Consider the following 18,897-nt stretch of genomic DNA (forward strand, 5'->3'; position numbering starts at 1 on the left):
AACCCATTCATCGCCTAATGATGATTTTTCGATGAAAATTAGGGCAGTTGCCAAATGTTATCAAAGTTCGAAAGTCTCTGTTGGAATACCCTGTAAAAAACTGCAATCGTTTGCATTTTTTTTATTCGAAATTCGAAAGAAAATTCATTCGAAAAGAAAAGGCCCAAATCTACTGAAACGATTAATCATTATTAAAAATTAAAGAAATAGGCTATGGAAGCTAGTGCTACATGAGCGTAATAGCTTTCCTTCTTAGTGATAAACGAAGCGATCCCGTTGCCTCCATATTATTATCTAAGAGTATCTATTATCCTAGCACTCTTTTGTATTTTGACTTGATTTTTGTATCTATATATCATTCCATGAAGGTTTCGTGAAAAAAGCTAAGAAATTTACACCAAATCTGTGTCTGAATCACCTTAACATCTGTGTTGTTGAAAAATAAAGTATTCAAGTGTAACAGTAGACGAATAATTCAGTTGAAGCATCTAGGACGTAGCCAGCATTGAAACTAGGTCTAGCTTGTAATCTTTCAGAAAGGAATAAAACTAAAAGTGTAAGAAAATTATAGACTGGGTTAATTACTCGAAAATGTGGAACGATAAGACAAAAATGAAGTTCCAGGGCTCAGAATTTTTTCTTGATATCCGATGATGACCTTTCTTGAAATAGGAACCCATATGACCATGAGTTACTCTAAAGTTGACCTCTTAAGGTTATTGGATGATCGAGCATACTAAATAGTAAGAAAAAGTACAAGATATTCACTTTTTCCTCTTTACTACTCGACTTCAGCTTCGACCTTGATCAAGACTTCGATCAATACCTTGCAAATTATTTGAAAGTCTTGGTCAGATTTCAAAGGAAATTCATATTTTTCTTCTTGGTAGCAGAAGGAGTGGAAAATACGACTGAATTTGATATCTTCAGCTTGTTTGAAAGTCAAACATTAAGAATGGTAAAGTAATGAAGAAACTCAAGATGTAAGCGAAAAAACAGTACGATTTGTTCTTGGCTGTCCGACGATGGCCTTTTAGTTGACGCCGATATTGCCAGTTATTTTCATTCAAAAAACCTTCTGAATTGAAATCCAATTATTTGATACTGAAAACATAAAATGCGGGAAAAATTATCCGTAGTCCAATCTTTCTATTCGGTTTCAAGGGGAAACCTTACCGCTAAATCAAAATTTATATGTGGACCCAGCCGCTGAAGACAAGGTTATAATGTAAGGCTCTAGCTAGTGAAAGCAAGTTTATGTGCCCATCTAGACTATATTACCACTTCAAATCCATTAAATTGTAATATTTTGCTTCTTCGCTCGTATGTCGAAGCAGAATCAACCTCATGTGTACACTTTCTAAACACGATGAGGATCCGATCGCAATACGTTGAAACTTCTATAGTAAAGTTTAATAAGATTAAGCAAAACCTCATTGAAGTTAATCGATCCCATTAATAATTTCGACATAGTGTTCGTAACAAGATTCTGTTTTACTCCAAGTGAACCAGATTACAATCTGAGTATAAACCTACCACATTCTTTTCCTAACACCTACTAATACACCGCCCTGGCTAAGAGAGCCCGTACACGAGCCACATTTTGCGGTAGGATCGACCACACAGTTGCAGTCGCGTTCCAGCGAACTCAAGCCGCCCATAAGAAATACTGTACTACACGTACACGGGCGTTCACAAAAGTCAAAATGGGCTTCTGCAGTCAACTTGCTGCTGATCTCCGCCGAGATGTCATCGCGGCATCCGCCGTACACTAACCACAAACTTGCAGTCGTACCCAACCGCGTACACCGTCGTTTACTTTTTCTCATATTGGTCTCACAGCGTTCAATTTTTGATTTCAAAATTCTAATTAATTCATCAAAGAACTAATGGACATTCTGAAGTAATTAAAAACATTTTTTTCGTCTTTCCGGAATTTATCGGTTGTTGCTTGTATGTTATTTCATTTTAATATCAGTTTTTTGCTTGATAAAATTGTTTTTTCTGCTAATCTTTTTATTTCTTTACAGATTCTTTCAGGGATTTCAAATCAATTTATATCATATTAGACAATGGAAGTCCAAACTGTTGAAATGCACCTAGAAACATTGTCAACCACCTTCAAATAAAATATAAAAATTTCCTTCGTGTTGTCGCGCAACCAGAAGTGGATGTACCCAAAACTATCGTACTTTCCTACATCTTCTCCTTCTCCTCAAAATAAGAAGCAGTAGTGGTTCTTCTTCGAAATCCATATTGAAATTGGCACTAAACTCTGACACCACAAAATATAGATGTCAGTCGCCTCAACTGCAAGTGCGGTTTATATGACCACAAATCGACCACAAAAATGTGGTTGAGTCAACCGCGAAGTGCAGTCAACGTGGACACAATGTTGTGGTTGCCTCAACTGCAAATATGTGGTCCGTGTACAGCCGGACTAACTGAAACTCCAGCGTGTTCTATTCAACTCATTTGCTTTGCCAAAACTCCGCTAGACACCGAGTTATTAATCGTCACTTTCACTTCTTCATCTCTAGATTCAGTAAATTCCCTCAACTATTTCAAAGTGTCGAAAAGCACAAGCCACCATATCGATTATAATATTCAACTTCGCTATAAATAGATTTAAGAACCACAAACATAACTTTATTTTCAGAAAACGCTTGCGGTATGGACTTCACCACCGAGCCAATCGCCCCACCTTTACCCCCACGTGCCCTCCACCGACCTCTGGAGAGGTCCCACGCGTTGATCACCACCACCACTTTCAGTCCGCCTGCCGTGCTCAGGCAGAACAAGCCCAAGAATATACAAAAGTTGGAAGATACATTCGGCTTCGAACTCATAGACACCGACGAAGAATACAAATCCTTCAGCACGGCTTCCACGACTTCGTCACTTTCCGACGCTGAGGTAGCATCGACTCCCAGTCATAAAATGAAGGCCGCCTTGATCGAGAACGGCAAGAAGCTCATCGGTTGTGATAACTATATAACTACGGTTTTAAGTAAAAGTAAGTTCGTTGGAAAGAATATGAGAGCATCCTTATGGATATTTGTCGGGTATTTTTCTCTAAGCTGCTACTGTCATGTTCTTTGGGAAAAAGTAGTATACTTTTCTGGATTGTTTGAAAATTCTCAACCAAAAGTTGCAGTGGACCAGGTTACTGAGTTGCTTCATTAAGAAACTGGACATATTTCTTGAAATTTGATTTGGTGTGAGCCCCAATAAAATCTCTCACGAATTGTAGTGAATGCTCGATTAGATCTGCTCATTTCAAACCCAACAACAATCTAACCAACGGGTCTGAGGGTTGAGTATTTTCCTATGTGGTTAGTTCAACCACACTTCTTTTTCTCTTATAAAAGTTTCCTTCTGATATTTGTCTTCTGCATAATATCACCTTATATCTCTCATACACACTCACTGATGTCTCCACTGTAGTAGTGACACTAGTAAGACGCCCGCTTTTTAGCATTCTCCAAAAACGCTCTTGAGAAGAGTCATTGATGGGTGTCTCTGAGATACCCTTACCATCAAAACCCTAGGAAACTCTTTTTCTGTCATACGTGATCTATTGGAATTCGTGGTTTCAAATCGCCCTGAAAGAAACTTATTTTTTGTAAATCTTGAACTTTTCAAGAAGTTTCTTGCAACGCAATTTTGATTGGTCAGACGTATGCGATGGAAAACCTCATAGTTTCGGTATGTGGTAATGGTTTAAGGATGATATACTGGATCTCCTGACCAGTAGAATTTTAATTATTTTAGCTGAATATTAATTGTTTCAGTAGATTTTGAATTATTTTATATTCTACAGCTTTGATGGTGCAATGGGTTAATTATGGTGTCTTAAGTATTTCTCTAGATCTGGTAGTGGAAAAAACTCATGTGGAGCATAAAGTAGTGCTTCATCAGTGGATTTTCTATATTAATTTGAATTCTTATTTCATTGATTTCGTTCAGTGTAATGTTGTTTTGAAATTGCGGGCAAACATGTATTTTGTAAAAGAGGATTACACATTCCCTTAATCTCAGATCCTGATTATTTCCCTGTAGTTAACTACATTCGTGCTTCATTTCAGATTCTAGTCCACAAAATAATGCTCACTCACTATTAGAAAATAAGGACAGTCAAAGTTCGACTATATCAACACAAAGTAGCGGATCCGCTGACATGGTCGATGGAGAAGTTAACAGCGATTTAGCTGGTAAACCACACAAACCCCTGACGAGGGTAGTCCCGGAAGCAGAAGAAACCAATACAATTGAAGAAATTTCTCATACTCCCCTTCATAGGCCCAGAGTGGAAACTAAAGAGATGAGTAGGCCTCATCCAAAGGCGCTTCAGAGGGTGAGTATAAAATTATTTCATGACAAATTTTCCAAAGTGTCCAGTTCAATTGGAAAATATCTAAGCTTCTACACTACATTTTCTTTGATCCATGGTATAGAACTCTTTTTTTGTAACAGACAAAGCCTGGAGTTGTTTTAGCAATTTTGATTCTTGTTGCTTCAAATTTCACAAGTAGTTCAAGATATTTGAAAATATGCATGTATGTAACGAGATTTTTCGAAGTTCACTGCAAAATTATGCAAATTTACCCACAATGATATGGTACAAAGGATTATTTCACACATATTTTATCAATTTATAGGTGGCAGCTGCTTCAAATAGTCTAGTCCACATACCAGTATGTCCTCCAACGCCAACACACCATTCTAGGAAAACAAGGACACCAGAACTGAAACCTCCCAATCTGAAATCGGCAGAACCGCCTGATTTTCCACTAGAAGGCCAAGAAGTCCAACCCGCCCCTGAAGTTAAAAAGGCCAACAGAAGACCTTTGCTTACACGTGATTGGTGCGGGACTAGCACACAAATGGACGATACTGAAAACCTTATGGTGCGACTGATTGCTATGTCGGAACCGACGAATGTGGATAAAGATGTAACTAGGTAATAGGATCGTTCGGTCAAATATGATTTTTTACATTTTTCATTTCATTATCGTGCTTGCATTTATCGTTATCAACACACGCAAGTTTAAAACTGTAGAAAGTAAGTGTGACGTAACGAGATATGTGGGATTGTCGGTACAGTGTTTGAACCATGTCTGAACTCATAAAGTGAAGCATTCTATCTTTGAATGAAGATGTGTTCAGCCCAAGAAAGTTTTATAGAGGCAAACACAAGTAATTTACCACATATGGACTTATTATGGTTATGGAATATTTCAATAAGAATAAGGAATGAGTTTTTTGTAACATGTTATGATTTGAAGCGTTTCTGAAGTCCAATTAGGTATTGAAACTTGATTTTTTTGCACTTATGAAAAATGAAAGAGAAGTGATATACAGTGTGCTGCACCAAAAACGAAACAGATCGAATATCTTCAAGACTTATTTGTTGAAAAAAAATGTAAAAACAAAGCTTTTTTTGATTCAAGCAGGACATCTTTCTATCATAATCTTAACTGTTATACCATCTTCCCCCCCTGGGTAACTAACACTCTTAAAATTCCAATAGGAAAAGTGAGTATTAAGTGTGGCACACTGGTGAAAATGTAATTCTAAAAGGAATTCATCTATGTAACTATTCACCTAGTAACTTTTCATTTTGGCGACTCTTGCGAGAAAGGCAATATCATGAAGTAACTCCTCAATTGCTCCAAAATGCCTGACATTTCTAGACTAACTTATACTCATGTATGGCAGTTATTGGAGAACATTTCCAGCATCTACTGTGAATTAGTGAAGTTTGAATGCACTGTTTTGCATTTTTGGTTTATACATTTTATAAATTTTTGTTACCTTCTTATGACTTGTTCACATTAAATGAAGTATCTTACTTTGAAATTCGGAACAGTTGTTTTCTCACAAAAGGGTGCTAAAATGGGTGGAAGAATAGTATGGCAGTTGAGGTTATGATAAAAAAATGTCCACCTTGAACTAAAAATCGTCCTGATTTGTCCACACTGTTCATTATTCTGTATGTTAATGCATTTATTTAAAACAAGTTGATTTGATGAACTCCTATCTTTGTATAGCTATTTGCAAGGCTTTGTTAACTTTTTTTAGCATTTCCTGTTGAACAAGTATCCTTATGTAGCAACTTTATCATCCATAATTCCACAACATAATTTTTTTTAAATATCAGTAAATTATTTCAGATTGTTTTGTTGTCATTCAAAAGTTAATCATACATCAGTGCCTTTCAATACAAGTACGTTCAAATATTCAAGTCACGTATTCTTGAGACAAATCTGAGAAAAAAGTCTATGTGTCTGTGTCTGAAAATGCTTCGTTTCAGATATACAGAGTGTAAATAAGTAATTTGCATGAAATTTGGTACCCGTGGTTTTTTTGACGTGAGAAATCATAATTTCATATAAATTTTCATGTAACATATAGAGGGCGCTGCATGTACTGTCATTATTTATTTCAAATTGCCCTAATTTTTTTGACAGTAAACTTTTGGTACTTTTTATGAAAAAACTTGATTCGCACACCTTTTTCAAGTAAAAAAGATACACTTCCTCAACAACGCTGGAGGTGATCGTTTTCGAGATATTTTCAATATCGATGCGTATTTATTAGCTCTTAGGGCGCTAAGTGAAGTTGCTGAGAGCATTACAAAAACTGAACAAAACGAAGTATTTCCGGACACGTACTTACGTTACACACTGTATGTCTATGTTCTTTTATAAAATGATTTTATATTATTTATTATTTACTTGGGCCCATGAATTTGTAACAAAATTTGTATCTTGTCACAGGGGGAGATCAGAAACTAATGGCGAAGCTAGTGGAGGGGTACCTCTTCCCCTCCAGAGGTTGAGTACCACAAGATTACCGTCCATCCCAGAGAGGGGCCATCGAGGTGTGAACGTTCCAGAAGCCGCTGCAGAAGAAGAACCCTTACCACCATGTATGTATCTAAAATATGTTCCGTTACATATATTTTCAATTACCGACTCACCCTAATGTTTTCGTTTGTTTGCAGCCTGGGAAGCAAGAATGGACAGTCACGGCAGAGTATTCTATATTGATCATGCGACTCGAACAACATCCTGGACAAGGCCAGGGGGGAACACGAGTGCAAACATGGGTGGTGCAGGGGCTGAACAACACAGAAGACAGCTCGACAGAAGATATCAGAGCATCAGGAGAACTATAAGTTCGCATAGAGTAGATGTAGTTGATTGTCCTACGGCGCCACCTGGTTGTAGGTTGCTGACAAGGCCGGATTTTTTCACCATCCTGCATATGAATCATGTAAGAGCTGTGTTCAGATGATATTATATTGAAATATTCCATGCATGTAGGTAGATTCACAGTGAGTGGGTCTGTTAGGCTCTCCACTCCAACTCGTGAGGGTTTATTGTGGCTTACAGCTATTCCAACTGAGTCTAATGAAGCAGTTTACTTCATTTGATGTATGGCTGGCAATAGTAGGACTCTGGCAAATGCTGAAATACTGATCCAGTCTGCGGCATGGTAGGCATAGAGTATATGATCTTCTACCAGGGCCGGAATCTTGTGAAGAATAATTCCCCCTAAGATCGACCGACCACGGTTCATTTTCCTCATTCTAGTGAAGACTTGATTGGCAGTCAGTCTGTAATACAAATGTGTCGCTTTGATAGTAGGTCTCTAGTAATGCATTTCAGGGAGATGTCCTCTCATGGTCTGCAGCCTACTAATCCACCAACTGGTAGAGATTCCCCCAATCATCTCAGGTAACTTGTAGCTGAATGTGCAGCAAAATGTGGAATCCTATCTGTGGACGATTTTCTGAAATATCCTCTACAGTAGCCATAATGGCATACTGAAGTTGATACAGTTGAAGACATACAGACATACTGAAGACATACAGTTGATTCGTAGATATTGAGGTTGCCAGATGTTCAAGTTTCAAGACCCCTTTACCTGCTTCTGCTGTTCAACAATTTGGTGCAAGGCAGATTCATAGATATTTTGTTCTTGAGGAGGTGATGGGTTACATCTTGGCTGCATCTCTTAGCCTCTTAGGTTTGTTGAAATAATCAAGTTGGAGAACTGAAGAGCCCTTCCTCTTGATCAAATCTTACAGGGGCGACAATAGGAGTTGTTAGTCGACTTCTCCACTTTAGTGTCAGTGTCTGATTCTTTGTTTACTTCATGAGTAGCTAGGTAAAGGAGGCCCATAATTTTAAAGCCCCACATTAATGTGGGTCGAAATCATACATCATGATAGCACGCATACCTTTGGATAAGGCGTCATTTAGAAAAACTTTCACCTCTACTGGTGACACCTTATTCAACAGGGATATTCTAACACCTCCCACCCATTGAAGAAATATTGGGAATCATGTTTTTGAACATGATTTAGCACAATTTCTGCCATATTATATTTCAACAGATCCACAGCAAAGAGAGACTTGAGTTTTATTCACGAAAACTTGCTAAGCATTTGCTTGGGATTCTCTCATATTAACCTCAACATTATGACGTGGGGTCAAGACAAATAATTCCTAATAGTATTTGTGTCCCAAAAGCGTTTAAAGAAGGCTGTTTTTCAATTTGAATTTTTGAGACAGCCATCGAAACATTTTATTAGAAAATAAAATTCACACAGTACCTTTTGATGAAGGAGAACAGTATACCAGACATGGTAACTTACTGAAAATTCCCAAACATGGAACAACTATGGAAACCTGTACATCACGATGCCCTTACATTTCATGATAAAGTACCAGAATCATTCAAACAAGTATAAAGTTGTACTATATTCAGTAATAAAGTGAAAGTTTTGTTATTAGGGAAATTAATTCAACAATAATATCTTTATCTTTGAACATATGTTGTTATAAAAAGGTTAATATATGTTGTTATATGTGTATCCTAATACAGTACATATGCAAACGTTGATTTTAATTTTACCTTATTTCATTAACCCTACTATATAAACATAAAACTGTTTTATACATTTTTACCACCCTTTCACTCTTTGACAACTCACCATATATACTCTATATATTGACAATGAAATAAATGAATGAATTTTATTATGTAATAATCAAATTTCAGTCATCAAAACTACAATTAGAAAATATTTTTCAAAATGAATCACCTCAATGTGACTGGTATGAAATATCATATTTTATTTTTAGGAAGCACTTGCTTTATACAACAGAAATCCCACCCTGAAACATATGATAGTGAGAATACGTAGGGATGCAAGTATGTTTGAAAAATATCAGCATAATAAGGAATTAGTCTCTCTAGTCAATTTATTTGCCGACACCACCCAAGATCTACCTAGTGGCTGGGATACTAAGAAAGACAGAAATGCTAAGGTGAGGTTCTCATAAAAATTGTTCAGATTTTAGCCAATAAAGTATATGTCTTTTTTATTTCATTGATAAAATCGAAAAGTCGTATCGAAAGAGCTACAAAAGGAATGACATTATATAACATTGATATTAAATTAGAAAGACTAATAATTACTGATCCCCATAATTTATCATGTATGCCGTAATAAGTCTTAAATACCTATAGAAATATAAAAACCTCTTTGCTTCTCATTAGGCAGCATGACCATCGTATATCCCTAATTAACATGAGATTTTTGTTTCATAAAATCTACTAATAATTCAATTAACACTAAAACCCGGATGTAAAGCAATTCTTCATTGATCATACTAACAAGAAAACTACTTATATGGACCCGAGGATACCTCTTGAAACGTGCCCGAGAAGGGTTTCTGAAGATGGTCAAGTGAGTATCAAGTTATTTTTGGTGTTTTCGCTTCATGATACTTTCTTCTTCCTTTTTTAATTTTTAGATTTTCCAAAGGTGAAATTTCTTTTTTGCACTCATTTCTGAATACAAGATGTCCCAGAGTATTATTTTTAGATTTTTAATTTTGTTTTCTTCCAAACATGTTTCTACATTAACAATACCTACTCGTTCCATATTTCCTACCCATTTGTTCCATATTTTCTAATTATGTTTTCATCTTTTCCTATTTTTTAGCCATATGTTCTAATTCATTTCATTTCTTCTTCAATGCTCTTATTGTGTGGGTACCTTTGGTAAATCACAGGTTTTTTTGGTAGCACTTTTCCTTTTTGCTATCGTTTTTTGTTTGCACTTGTTTTGATCTGGCTCAAAGGACCATATTTTAGTGTTTTCTAGGCTTTCGGTATAACTCATATATTTTATACTATTTTAATATCATTTGTTACAGGCTCCCGTTCCTCCACCCCGTCCAACGACAACAACCTCAAATTCCAGTAGCATCATTGATCTTCCGGTGGCCTACAGTGACAAAGTCGTAGCCTTTCTCAGGCAGCCTAACATTTTTGACATTTTGAAGGAGAGACATTCACCAGTAGGAAATTGCTCATCTATCAGGGAGAAAATCAATGCTGTGCGAGTCGATGGTACCACTGCCTTGGATAGGTTGAGCCACGATATTCATCTTACGATTTTACTGAGGTGAGTTACTTATTCAAAAAATTGGTACATCTTAGCAAATGAACTGGGGAAAATATAACTGGATAGTGCATGAACAATGGACATATCACAAATATTTTGATCCATGCAATAATTAATAATAATATTTATTGATTTCTTTAGGACATCCTAATATACATACATTATTTTTAAAATATATAAATAAATGACATAAATAACAAAAATGATGATATGATAAAAGAAAAAAAAATAAGAACCATTTTTCAATGATTCCAGAATGGTTTCAACATGAGGATATACATAATAAATATATTATTAGAGACATGTTTCAAAATATTCCACAGATATGTTCATAGGTAATGTGCAGAGGAGAACCCAGCTCGGTAAAAAGGCATATCAACTCGAATCACATCGAAAAAGTGCAGAAGTTTGAGAGGTCTCATAGCAGCTTTAGGAATTACGTGATCAATTGTTTCGTATATTCAGTGATTACAGATGGTGCAAAGTTTACTTGGATTTATTCAATAGATCGAACTGTATTGATTTGATTGAGAATTAGCAGATAAGGCAAAACAAGCCATTTATGCGATACTACCTATAGTGGCCATTACTAGAATGAACTACTGGGATACTTGGGTTCATATATATGAACTGTGGGGAATACGATTTTCTGAAATTTCAAAAAGGGTTAGAACTCAATTTCTTCAAACTCTTTCTTTAACATTCTACCACCTCATCCGATTATGCTTTAATGGTAGAGACAGGGAGGATGATCTCTCCTAGACAGTTTTCAACTTAACTTTGAGCTGGGTTAAAACATCCTCGAATAGAAAGAAAAACGGTTTTCAAATTATCAAACAAACCGATGAAATGCTATAATCTATCTAGAAATTAACTGTCTTTTCAACCACATAACTAAACCAAAAATGCGGGACGGACAATTGACGAAGAAAAAACAAAAATGTTGATTACAAATTTTATTTCTGACCGGGATATTATAAGCTTATATCGTCATAGTTACGCTATCAATAAAGAGGGTCATAACTCCCTTGGGACGTTATAGATTTTATAATTCCCTCTACCTTTCACAAGTAAAAATAAATAGAAATGAAAACTGAACCATATTTTATTTATTCACGTCATTACAAATAATAAATGTACAATTTTGAAATGTTCCCTGAAAATTACTTCCGCCACTGGAAACAATTTCTTCTTTTGTATGGCTGGAGCTTCTGTTCACTACAGTCGAGGTACCTGCCTCTTCTGATGACAAAGTAGACAACATACGCGCCGTTTTATTTCTCAATTCGATGCTATCCTCCAAATACCCCTCCGCCACCGTGGAACTTTTCCAACCTCCGTGTCTTTTTAAGTTAGTCATAGTTGCTCCTGCATTGGCTAGAGCAGTAGCAGAAGTGCGACGAAGGCAATGTCCCGTATAGGAAGATGAGTTTGGCAATCCTAAATACATTGCGATTTTGCTGGGGATTTTCCCAAACATGTTTTTTCCAATTGGCTGAGATGTACATTTATTTTGTCGGAAGCTCAAAAAAAATCGTTCAATACCTTTAGGACGCAAAGACATATAAAGTCTTAATAAAGGCAAAGAGGAGAACTCTTTTTCATCCACAACTGTAAATTTCTTCGATACACCAGTTTTACTTTCCGGTACGTTCACTACCATAACGGAATCCCGGTCCTCTATATCCGATATCTTCATATTCAAAAGTTCCTGACTTCTGCATCCTTCAAAATAACCCATAATCAAAACAACCTATAACAAAAAAAAGGAAATAAATACACACAAAAAGGAAAATAAGAAAAAATTACCTTATGCAATAAATGAATATCATTAGGAGCGTCCTTTAGGAATCTGATAACATCTTTAGGAGATAAAACAGCAGACTTTTTCGGCTTATAACTTACTCTTCCGTTTCAAAAAAGCCTGTAGTTCATTGAACTTGGTGATATCTCGTTTCTCATGTATAGTCACCATCGATTTTAGCATTGACCATTTAGTCCATAAAGAATTCGGACTATACGTTTCTGACTGAAACGAATAAACACAATTACTACCAAATCTACTGAAAAACATAGAAAATTCCTTACCAGTTCTTGAAAATATGCCAGAAATACAGTTTCAGTGACATCTTTTGGCATAACATTTTTCCGTGTCAGCCAGTCCAGATATATCTTGTATTCTTTTTGGTATACGGCTTCACTTTTCGATGGAATTAATGATTCTCTTGCTTGTTCAGCTTTTTTCAAAATATCCTCCATTATATTTGGGGTAGAAAACACGTTTTCACCGCAAACACAGCTTGATAACAAAGTTCTGTTTATAAACAAGTAACATAGCAACAACCTAGCAACAAGAAAACTCTACTATAATCAACGGTACCTGATTTAAATATACCGGGAAGGTAATGAATTGGTACATTTTTCCGTTTCAAAAATGAACAAAATTTTATTGAAATCGGTCAGAAATAAAATTATCTATGTACCACGGGAATTAATGAGCCTTAATAACTTCAGGCAATTGCTGTCCCTCGGGCCAGAGGCCCTCGGGACGCAAACTTTGCCATCGGTAATTAAGGCCCTCCTAATTCCCTTGATACATAAATAACTATAACATTCATATGTAAAAATGGTGGCTCATTCATTTCCTTTCATTATTATCTCAAAATGATGTGCATAATATGAACGTTTAGCGATATGATAATAGCAGGGTACTATGTGGAATGTAAATATGACACAAAAATATGCCAATATCGTTGTTCCGTCTTCACCATTTTTTTTATTTTATTTTTTTTATTTTTCTTTTTTTTTCTCTTTGTGTATTTGTCTACTGATGATTTTCACTCAATTTACAAAATTTGTATTTAACGCGAAGTTCGGCTGTGTTTCTATTCTGATTAAATATATGGAGCGCTCCTCGTATCAATATATTTGGTCAGTCGCTGAAACAGCAGCAGAACAACAGAGATTCGATATATAGACTCGCTACAGAAAGCATCTCAGGTAATTCGACAACCTACTCAATTAATTAAGAAAGTTGCTGGCCAGCTAGTGTTGTGTGATCCAACGGGTTCTTACGATCATCCTCCTGGAACCAGAAATTTCTCTACAAGCCGCTACTAGAGCCGACATACCCTCTGGTGAGAACCACAGCCACGTAATCTCTCTCACTCGTTTTTTTGTGTCCAGACTAAAATTCTATTGGGAAATTCCTCAAATCATACAATCCTATATTATACTACAGTCCACTTATCTAATGAAGCTACATGTTTTTGGTCCTTCGAGACCTTCTACTCTCATTAAAATTGGATAGTTCAAACTGAACTGAAGTTTTAAGCTTCCACTGCCGAATAATTTTCTCAATTAGGTACGTTGACAAATCCGATAACCATTCATCTGTTCGTGTTATGCAAAAACTTTGCGAATGCTTTTCATACTTTTGCTTCAAACTGAAATAAATACATTCAACGAAATCTATTATTATCTTGTGAGAATATAGCTTGCTGGGTTGCATAATCTTGGCAGGTTATAAAGACATAGTATTTGAGAAGCCACATACATTACACAACCGTGTTGTGTTGGTTGCCTACAATGATTACCAGAAATGAATAAGAAAATAGAGGGAATTTTATTATCAAAGAAAAACGTATTGGGTTTCTCCTTTTTCAAGGAATGGTGGGTCGTGAGTTCAATAATATAGTGATTAACTGAGAAGGTGCGAGCAGAAAAAATAATGAATCAAGCAAAATAATATAAATACTAAAACTACCAGGATTGAAATATCCAGATGAGTTTTCAGTCAAGGAAAGCAAATAATATCAATATTTTGATTCTGGTATTTTTAATATTTTTGATATTACCTTTATTCTTTATTTTACATATTTATCCCTTTCCATAGATTTCAATTCTGTCAACACCTTTTTAGACAATGAAAGTCCGAACAACTTTCGTTGAAAAAAGCTGGTCAGTTTTTTGTTATCCTTCAGAGTTTGATATCAAAGTAAAACCTGCAGCTAGTATCCTTAAAACTTTTTGACAATAGTCAACTTGCTTTGGATACATTAAAATGAAATTAGAAATTTATAGCCAATGCAAATCAATTGATATTTTGATGTTCTCAGTTACCTAATCATTTCCAGGACGATTCATTAAGATACAAAATAGTGTAATTATGATTCATTCATAACACAAAACACTCATAAATAACTCCTTCCAAACTACATGTTCTGATAAAAGTTGATATTCATTACTCCTGCTGCATGGATTTTTACAAGTGGGTGATGTTTTTGAGAATTTACAAATTTATTCAACCTGTTCAGGAAAAAAAAATAATATTTTATAAGTTTATTTTTATTTCCACCTGTGTATTTTCTTTTCAGGAAGTATTCTTTTTAGATTTATACTTATACTTTGGTATGTAAAAAACGGAAAATTCACAGAGAACGAAAAAACTATACAAATAATGAATAAAATAGTCTTCAAGAAAAACTACCGGCCACTAACAAATTTCCCGCCTGCTCACTAATGAAAAAAGTCTACACGACATAACTATTTCATCTTAGGATATTAAATTATACATTATGAGCTGTTTATTTCTCAAAATGTTCTCCAAACCGCCCTAAAATAGTTTTTTGACCATAATTGCAAACAAATTAAAATGTCTGGGACTTTTATGTTTGATAATATACATACTTCATCTGTATTTTGAGTTGAAACAAACTGAAATATTTGGTTGACAATTAATTTTCACCACTGCATCTCATACGTTCTCCCGAAATATTTTGAAGACCGTGAAGATTTTTTCAAATATCTCACCTAATTTTTCATTTCTTCGAATAAATTTTTGTCTACCAGTAGACCTAACACGTTTCGTGAATTGGGAGATGTCAGGAGTTTTTTCTTTTGGCTGCGTACTCAATAACAGAGTTTAAAATAAGGTACAGACTTGAATTGAAAGGGGTATATTTTTAGGAGAGATTGAATTTTACGTTTTGGCTCCCTACTTCTTCATCTTCCAAACTTCCAAAGGAAGGAGGATAGTAATTGATTTCTGAATGAACTCTTCACAAAGATGTGTAGATCGTGTGAAGAAATAACTTCTAGACACAAACTGGAAGAAGAAGTCCTCTCGAAACATCTGATGTCATATAAACATTGAATTACATGAATGGTAAAATACTTCCGAAACAACTAATTCTATGTGGATATTGAATTATACAAAAAAAAAACATTGAAGATTGCAGCGTTTCATGTAAGTGAAAATTTAATCTCTCTCAAATGCTATATTGTGTAGCAATCCTATGAATGATATCTGATTCAATTCCATAACGAATGGTAGGAATACAAACTGGATAGGAAAAAGTGTTTTTTGTATAGTTCATTTCTCAATTCTTCAATGTTTATATGAAAGAAGTTGTTTCAAGGGAGATCTCTCAGTTTGGATCTGAAACTAACTTCTTTGCATGATCTGCACATCTTTGTAAAAAGTTAATATTCAAATTAATTGCTTTCTTCGTTTCTTTGGAAGTTTCCTACATTTTTTATATACACATGGAGAACTAGAAAGCCAAAATATTTCTTTCCCTGAAGTTACAGACTTTCTCCAAACTCCCTCAAAATACAGATAAAAAAAGCAATACAATTGTCAATATCTAAACTAATGTATTAACACATCGGTATCGGTATCTGTGTAGGTCGGTAGCCGGGCGGTTCGACGTGGGTGCTTTGTTCACTCTCCCTATCGACCGATAGATAGTCGGTGGTTCAGCCGCAGGCTGAACGATTTTCTCTTGCTATCGTCCAACCCGTGTTAGGAATAACACGTTGAAAGGTTAGACCTCGTTAGTCCTTAGCTCGCACAAGTTTGGATTTCTGAGAGTTGTCGTTCGTAGGGGTGCGACAGCTGGTTAACGGAAAAAGATATGTTAAACATTTTTTTAAACAGTGGTTGAGTATCATGAAAAATGGAAAATTTCTATGTTTTTTACTTTTTTTATTTGTAACTAATGTTACTGCAGTTTCGTCCTGTGGGGACATTACAAAACTTTTACATTAAACTGAAAATAAATAATATTACTCCTCTTATAACACCACTGTAGGTAATAACTAGGTAACTTGATTGAGTATTTGAATTTTGTTTACCTGTGACAATTTGGGAACGCTAATTTGAAAACCATACTCACTAGATCGATTTGATCATTAAGAGGTTATACCCACAATGTTTATGCTTATAAATTTCCAAGGATTCCAAATAATTGAGTTTCCAACCCTTGCTTGTATAGTGCAAAATTTCCGTATCGTTTAGATTATAAAGGACCTTTATGTTTAGCATACCGTTTTGAGAAATTTCTACCATATTGTCCCACATAAACACTATTACACTCCGTACACTTGAGCATGTAAACTCCAGATTCCTCCATCTTGTCCACTTTATCTTTGGTGTTGAAAAAGAAATTAGATAACCTGGCATGCGGTCTGAATGCCATTTCCACATTGTTTTTTCAGAAAAATCCATCCCGCAATTATCTCTGTTCTATCACCAAAATATGTTTGAGTTACAAATATCTTGATTTCTGATTGTTTGATCTGGGGGTATATTAATCTGTGAGTGAATTTACGGCTTTGTTTTCTGACTAACTTCGGGATTGTATCTGCGTTGAAACCGTTATTATGTCTCTATCTCTATATGTTATAGGCCATATATCAATTTTTCTAGCTAGATTGTTAGCAGACAAAGGCAGTGAGAATGATCTGTACACATTTAAATAAAGTAAATTGATGGATGTAGCCATTACTACGTGGTAGGAGATCATAATGAAAAGAGAAATGAAAATGTCTATGTTTTTTACCACTTTTATTAATAAAAGTGGTAAAAACATAGAAATTTTCATTTAAATAAAGGCTGCTAATTTATGACTCTCGGAATAGCGAGGTTTTCTTAATACATTGAATTCAAATTTATTCTTAGTGTGTGTAATGGTCAGATCTATAAAATTTATCTGTTTCTATAACTCTATTTCGAGTATGAACTGAATGTTTCTATTGAGATTATTCATGAATGTTATAAATTGGTTCAGCTGTCATGTATTACCTCTGAAACAGGCGAGAATATCGTCTACATATCTGTACCAAAAATAAATATGTTTTTTACCCATGTCGGAATTTACTAAAGTGGTTTCTAAGCTGTTAGCAGACATATTTATGAACAAAAATGGGATCAATCACTTGTTCATACCTGAAATTATCATTAGTATTATTAGATTATTTTTAATATTGGTGCCATTTTTCTTGGTTTTCAGATTTGCTTCAACATTTGGTGTTTTCATTTTGATTTGACACATTGTATACCGTTCTATAGTAAATATGACTTTTGGGATTTCAATGGGAGCACTGAACAAATTTTCCAATTAAGTAATCATCGTAGAGGATTAAATTACATTATGAGTTAATAACGTGACTCTTACCGTCCATGGATTGAAATTCTCTGTTGGGAATGATGAATGACAGACCCACAAGGTTGCGGTTTTTGAGATATTATTATTTAAAAAATGTATTCAAAACTGAGGTCTTAATGCATTCCTAATCGAATATTAATAACTTACGAAGTAGATGAAAGGATACCCAAAGTAGATTTTGCCATTTTTTTATGTATTCTAATGACAGTTCAAAATTATTGTTGATAATTGTTGATTTAATTCATTTGGTAGACATCGCTCATACTTTTATGAACACATTATTATTTTACCACGCCTGAGGCTATTATAGTTATGATAAGTAGCTCCGCTTTAGAGTTACTATAGAGTTGTTTTCATTTATATTTAATTTACCAACTCGGTTCGAGGTAGAAATAGACTGGGGTTTTTTTTCTCGGCGAGCGGTCTATTTTTTATCGTTCCTACTATGTACAATGAATGCTGTGATTTATTATCTTGAAACACACATACCCAACAATAAATAAAGTCCATAGTTATTATAAATTTTATCATTTGTAGTAATTGGTGCAAATCCGATGTATCAGTGAAAGTGATAGCTTCAAGCGAGTATACTTATTTTTCAAATGTATCTTTTCTTATCTCGTTCAGATTGAAATGAATTATTTTAAATTTCATTTCATACATATATGTATAGTTCTGAAATGTAATAACTACCCAAGGCAACTCCATTGTTCGAGTTCAATTCGTACATCTAGTTGTTCATGTTTTTAACAAGCTGTTGAAATTAAACAACAGGTAATAATCTGTCTATGTAATCTTTTTTTTTTTCATTTAACATCGACTAATATCCATACGCCCTGTTTTTTACAAAAGTTTTAAAAAAATCAGAATTTATGTTAATTTATTTTCGAAATGATCATTCAATTAGTCCTTACTGAAAGTTGTGTTGTTTTGTTAGTGAACAAACTCAAGTACAAC

General features: G+C 34.9%; 1 protein-coding gene and 1 long non-coding RNA gene across 2 annotated transcripts in view; one reads left to right on the forward strand and one right to left on the reverse strand.

Annotated features, from left to right (window-relative positions):
* The window catches only part of Hecw (Hecw ubiquitin protein ligase), a 263,186-nt gene that overhangs the window by 177,870 nt on the left and 66,419 nt on the right, over positions 1 to 18,897 (forward strand). Inside the window, 8 exon segments of the mRNA XM_023163118.2 lie at positions 2,660 to 3,016; positions 4,089 to 4,357; positions 4,662 to 4,963; positions 6,783 to 6,934; positions 7,010 to 7,281; positions 9,159 to 9,344; positions 9,671 to 9,766; positions 10,239 to 10,489. Of these exon segments, the coding sequence (XP_023018886.2) occupies positions 2,660 to 3,016; positions 4,089 to 4,357; positions 4,662 to 4,963; positions 6,783 to 6,934; positions 7,010 to 7,281; positions 9,159 to 9,344; positions 9,671 to 9,766; positions 10,239 to 10,489 (1,885 nt within the window).
* Positions 11,577 to 13,815, reverse strand: LOC111507812 (uncharacterized). Its single transcript, XR_002722446.2, has 3 exons — positions 12,578 to 13,815; positions 12,299 to 12,518; positions 11,577 to 12,242 (listed from the first exon to the last, which is right to left on the reverse strand). It is a non-coding gene; the product is annotated as an uncharacterized lncRNA (long non-coding RNA).

Source organism: Leptinotarsa decemlineata, unplaced genomic scaffold, assembly GCF_025532065.1.
Source record: "Leptinotarsa decemlineata unplaced genomic scaffold, Ldec_3_MD MMD2_tig00001064_RagTag_RagTag, whole genome shotgun sequence".
In the NCBI taxonomy this organism is placed as follows: domain Eukaryota; kingdom Metazoa; phylum Arthropoda; class Insecta; order Coleoptera; family Chrysomelidae; genus Leptinotarsa; species Leptinotarsa decemlineata.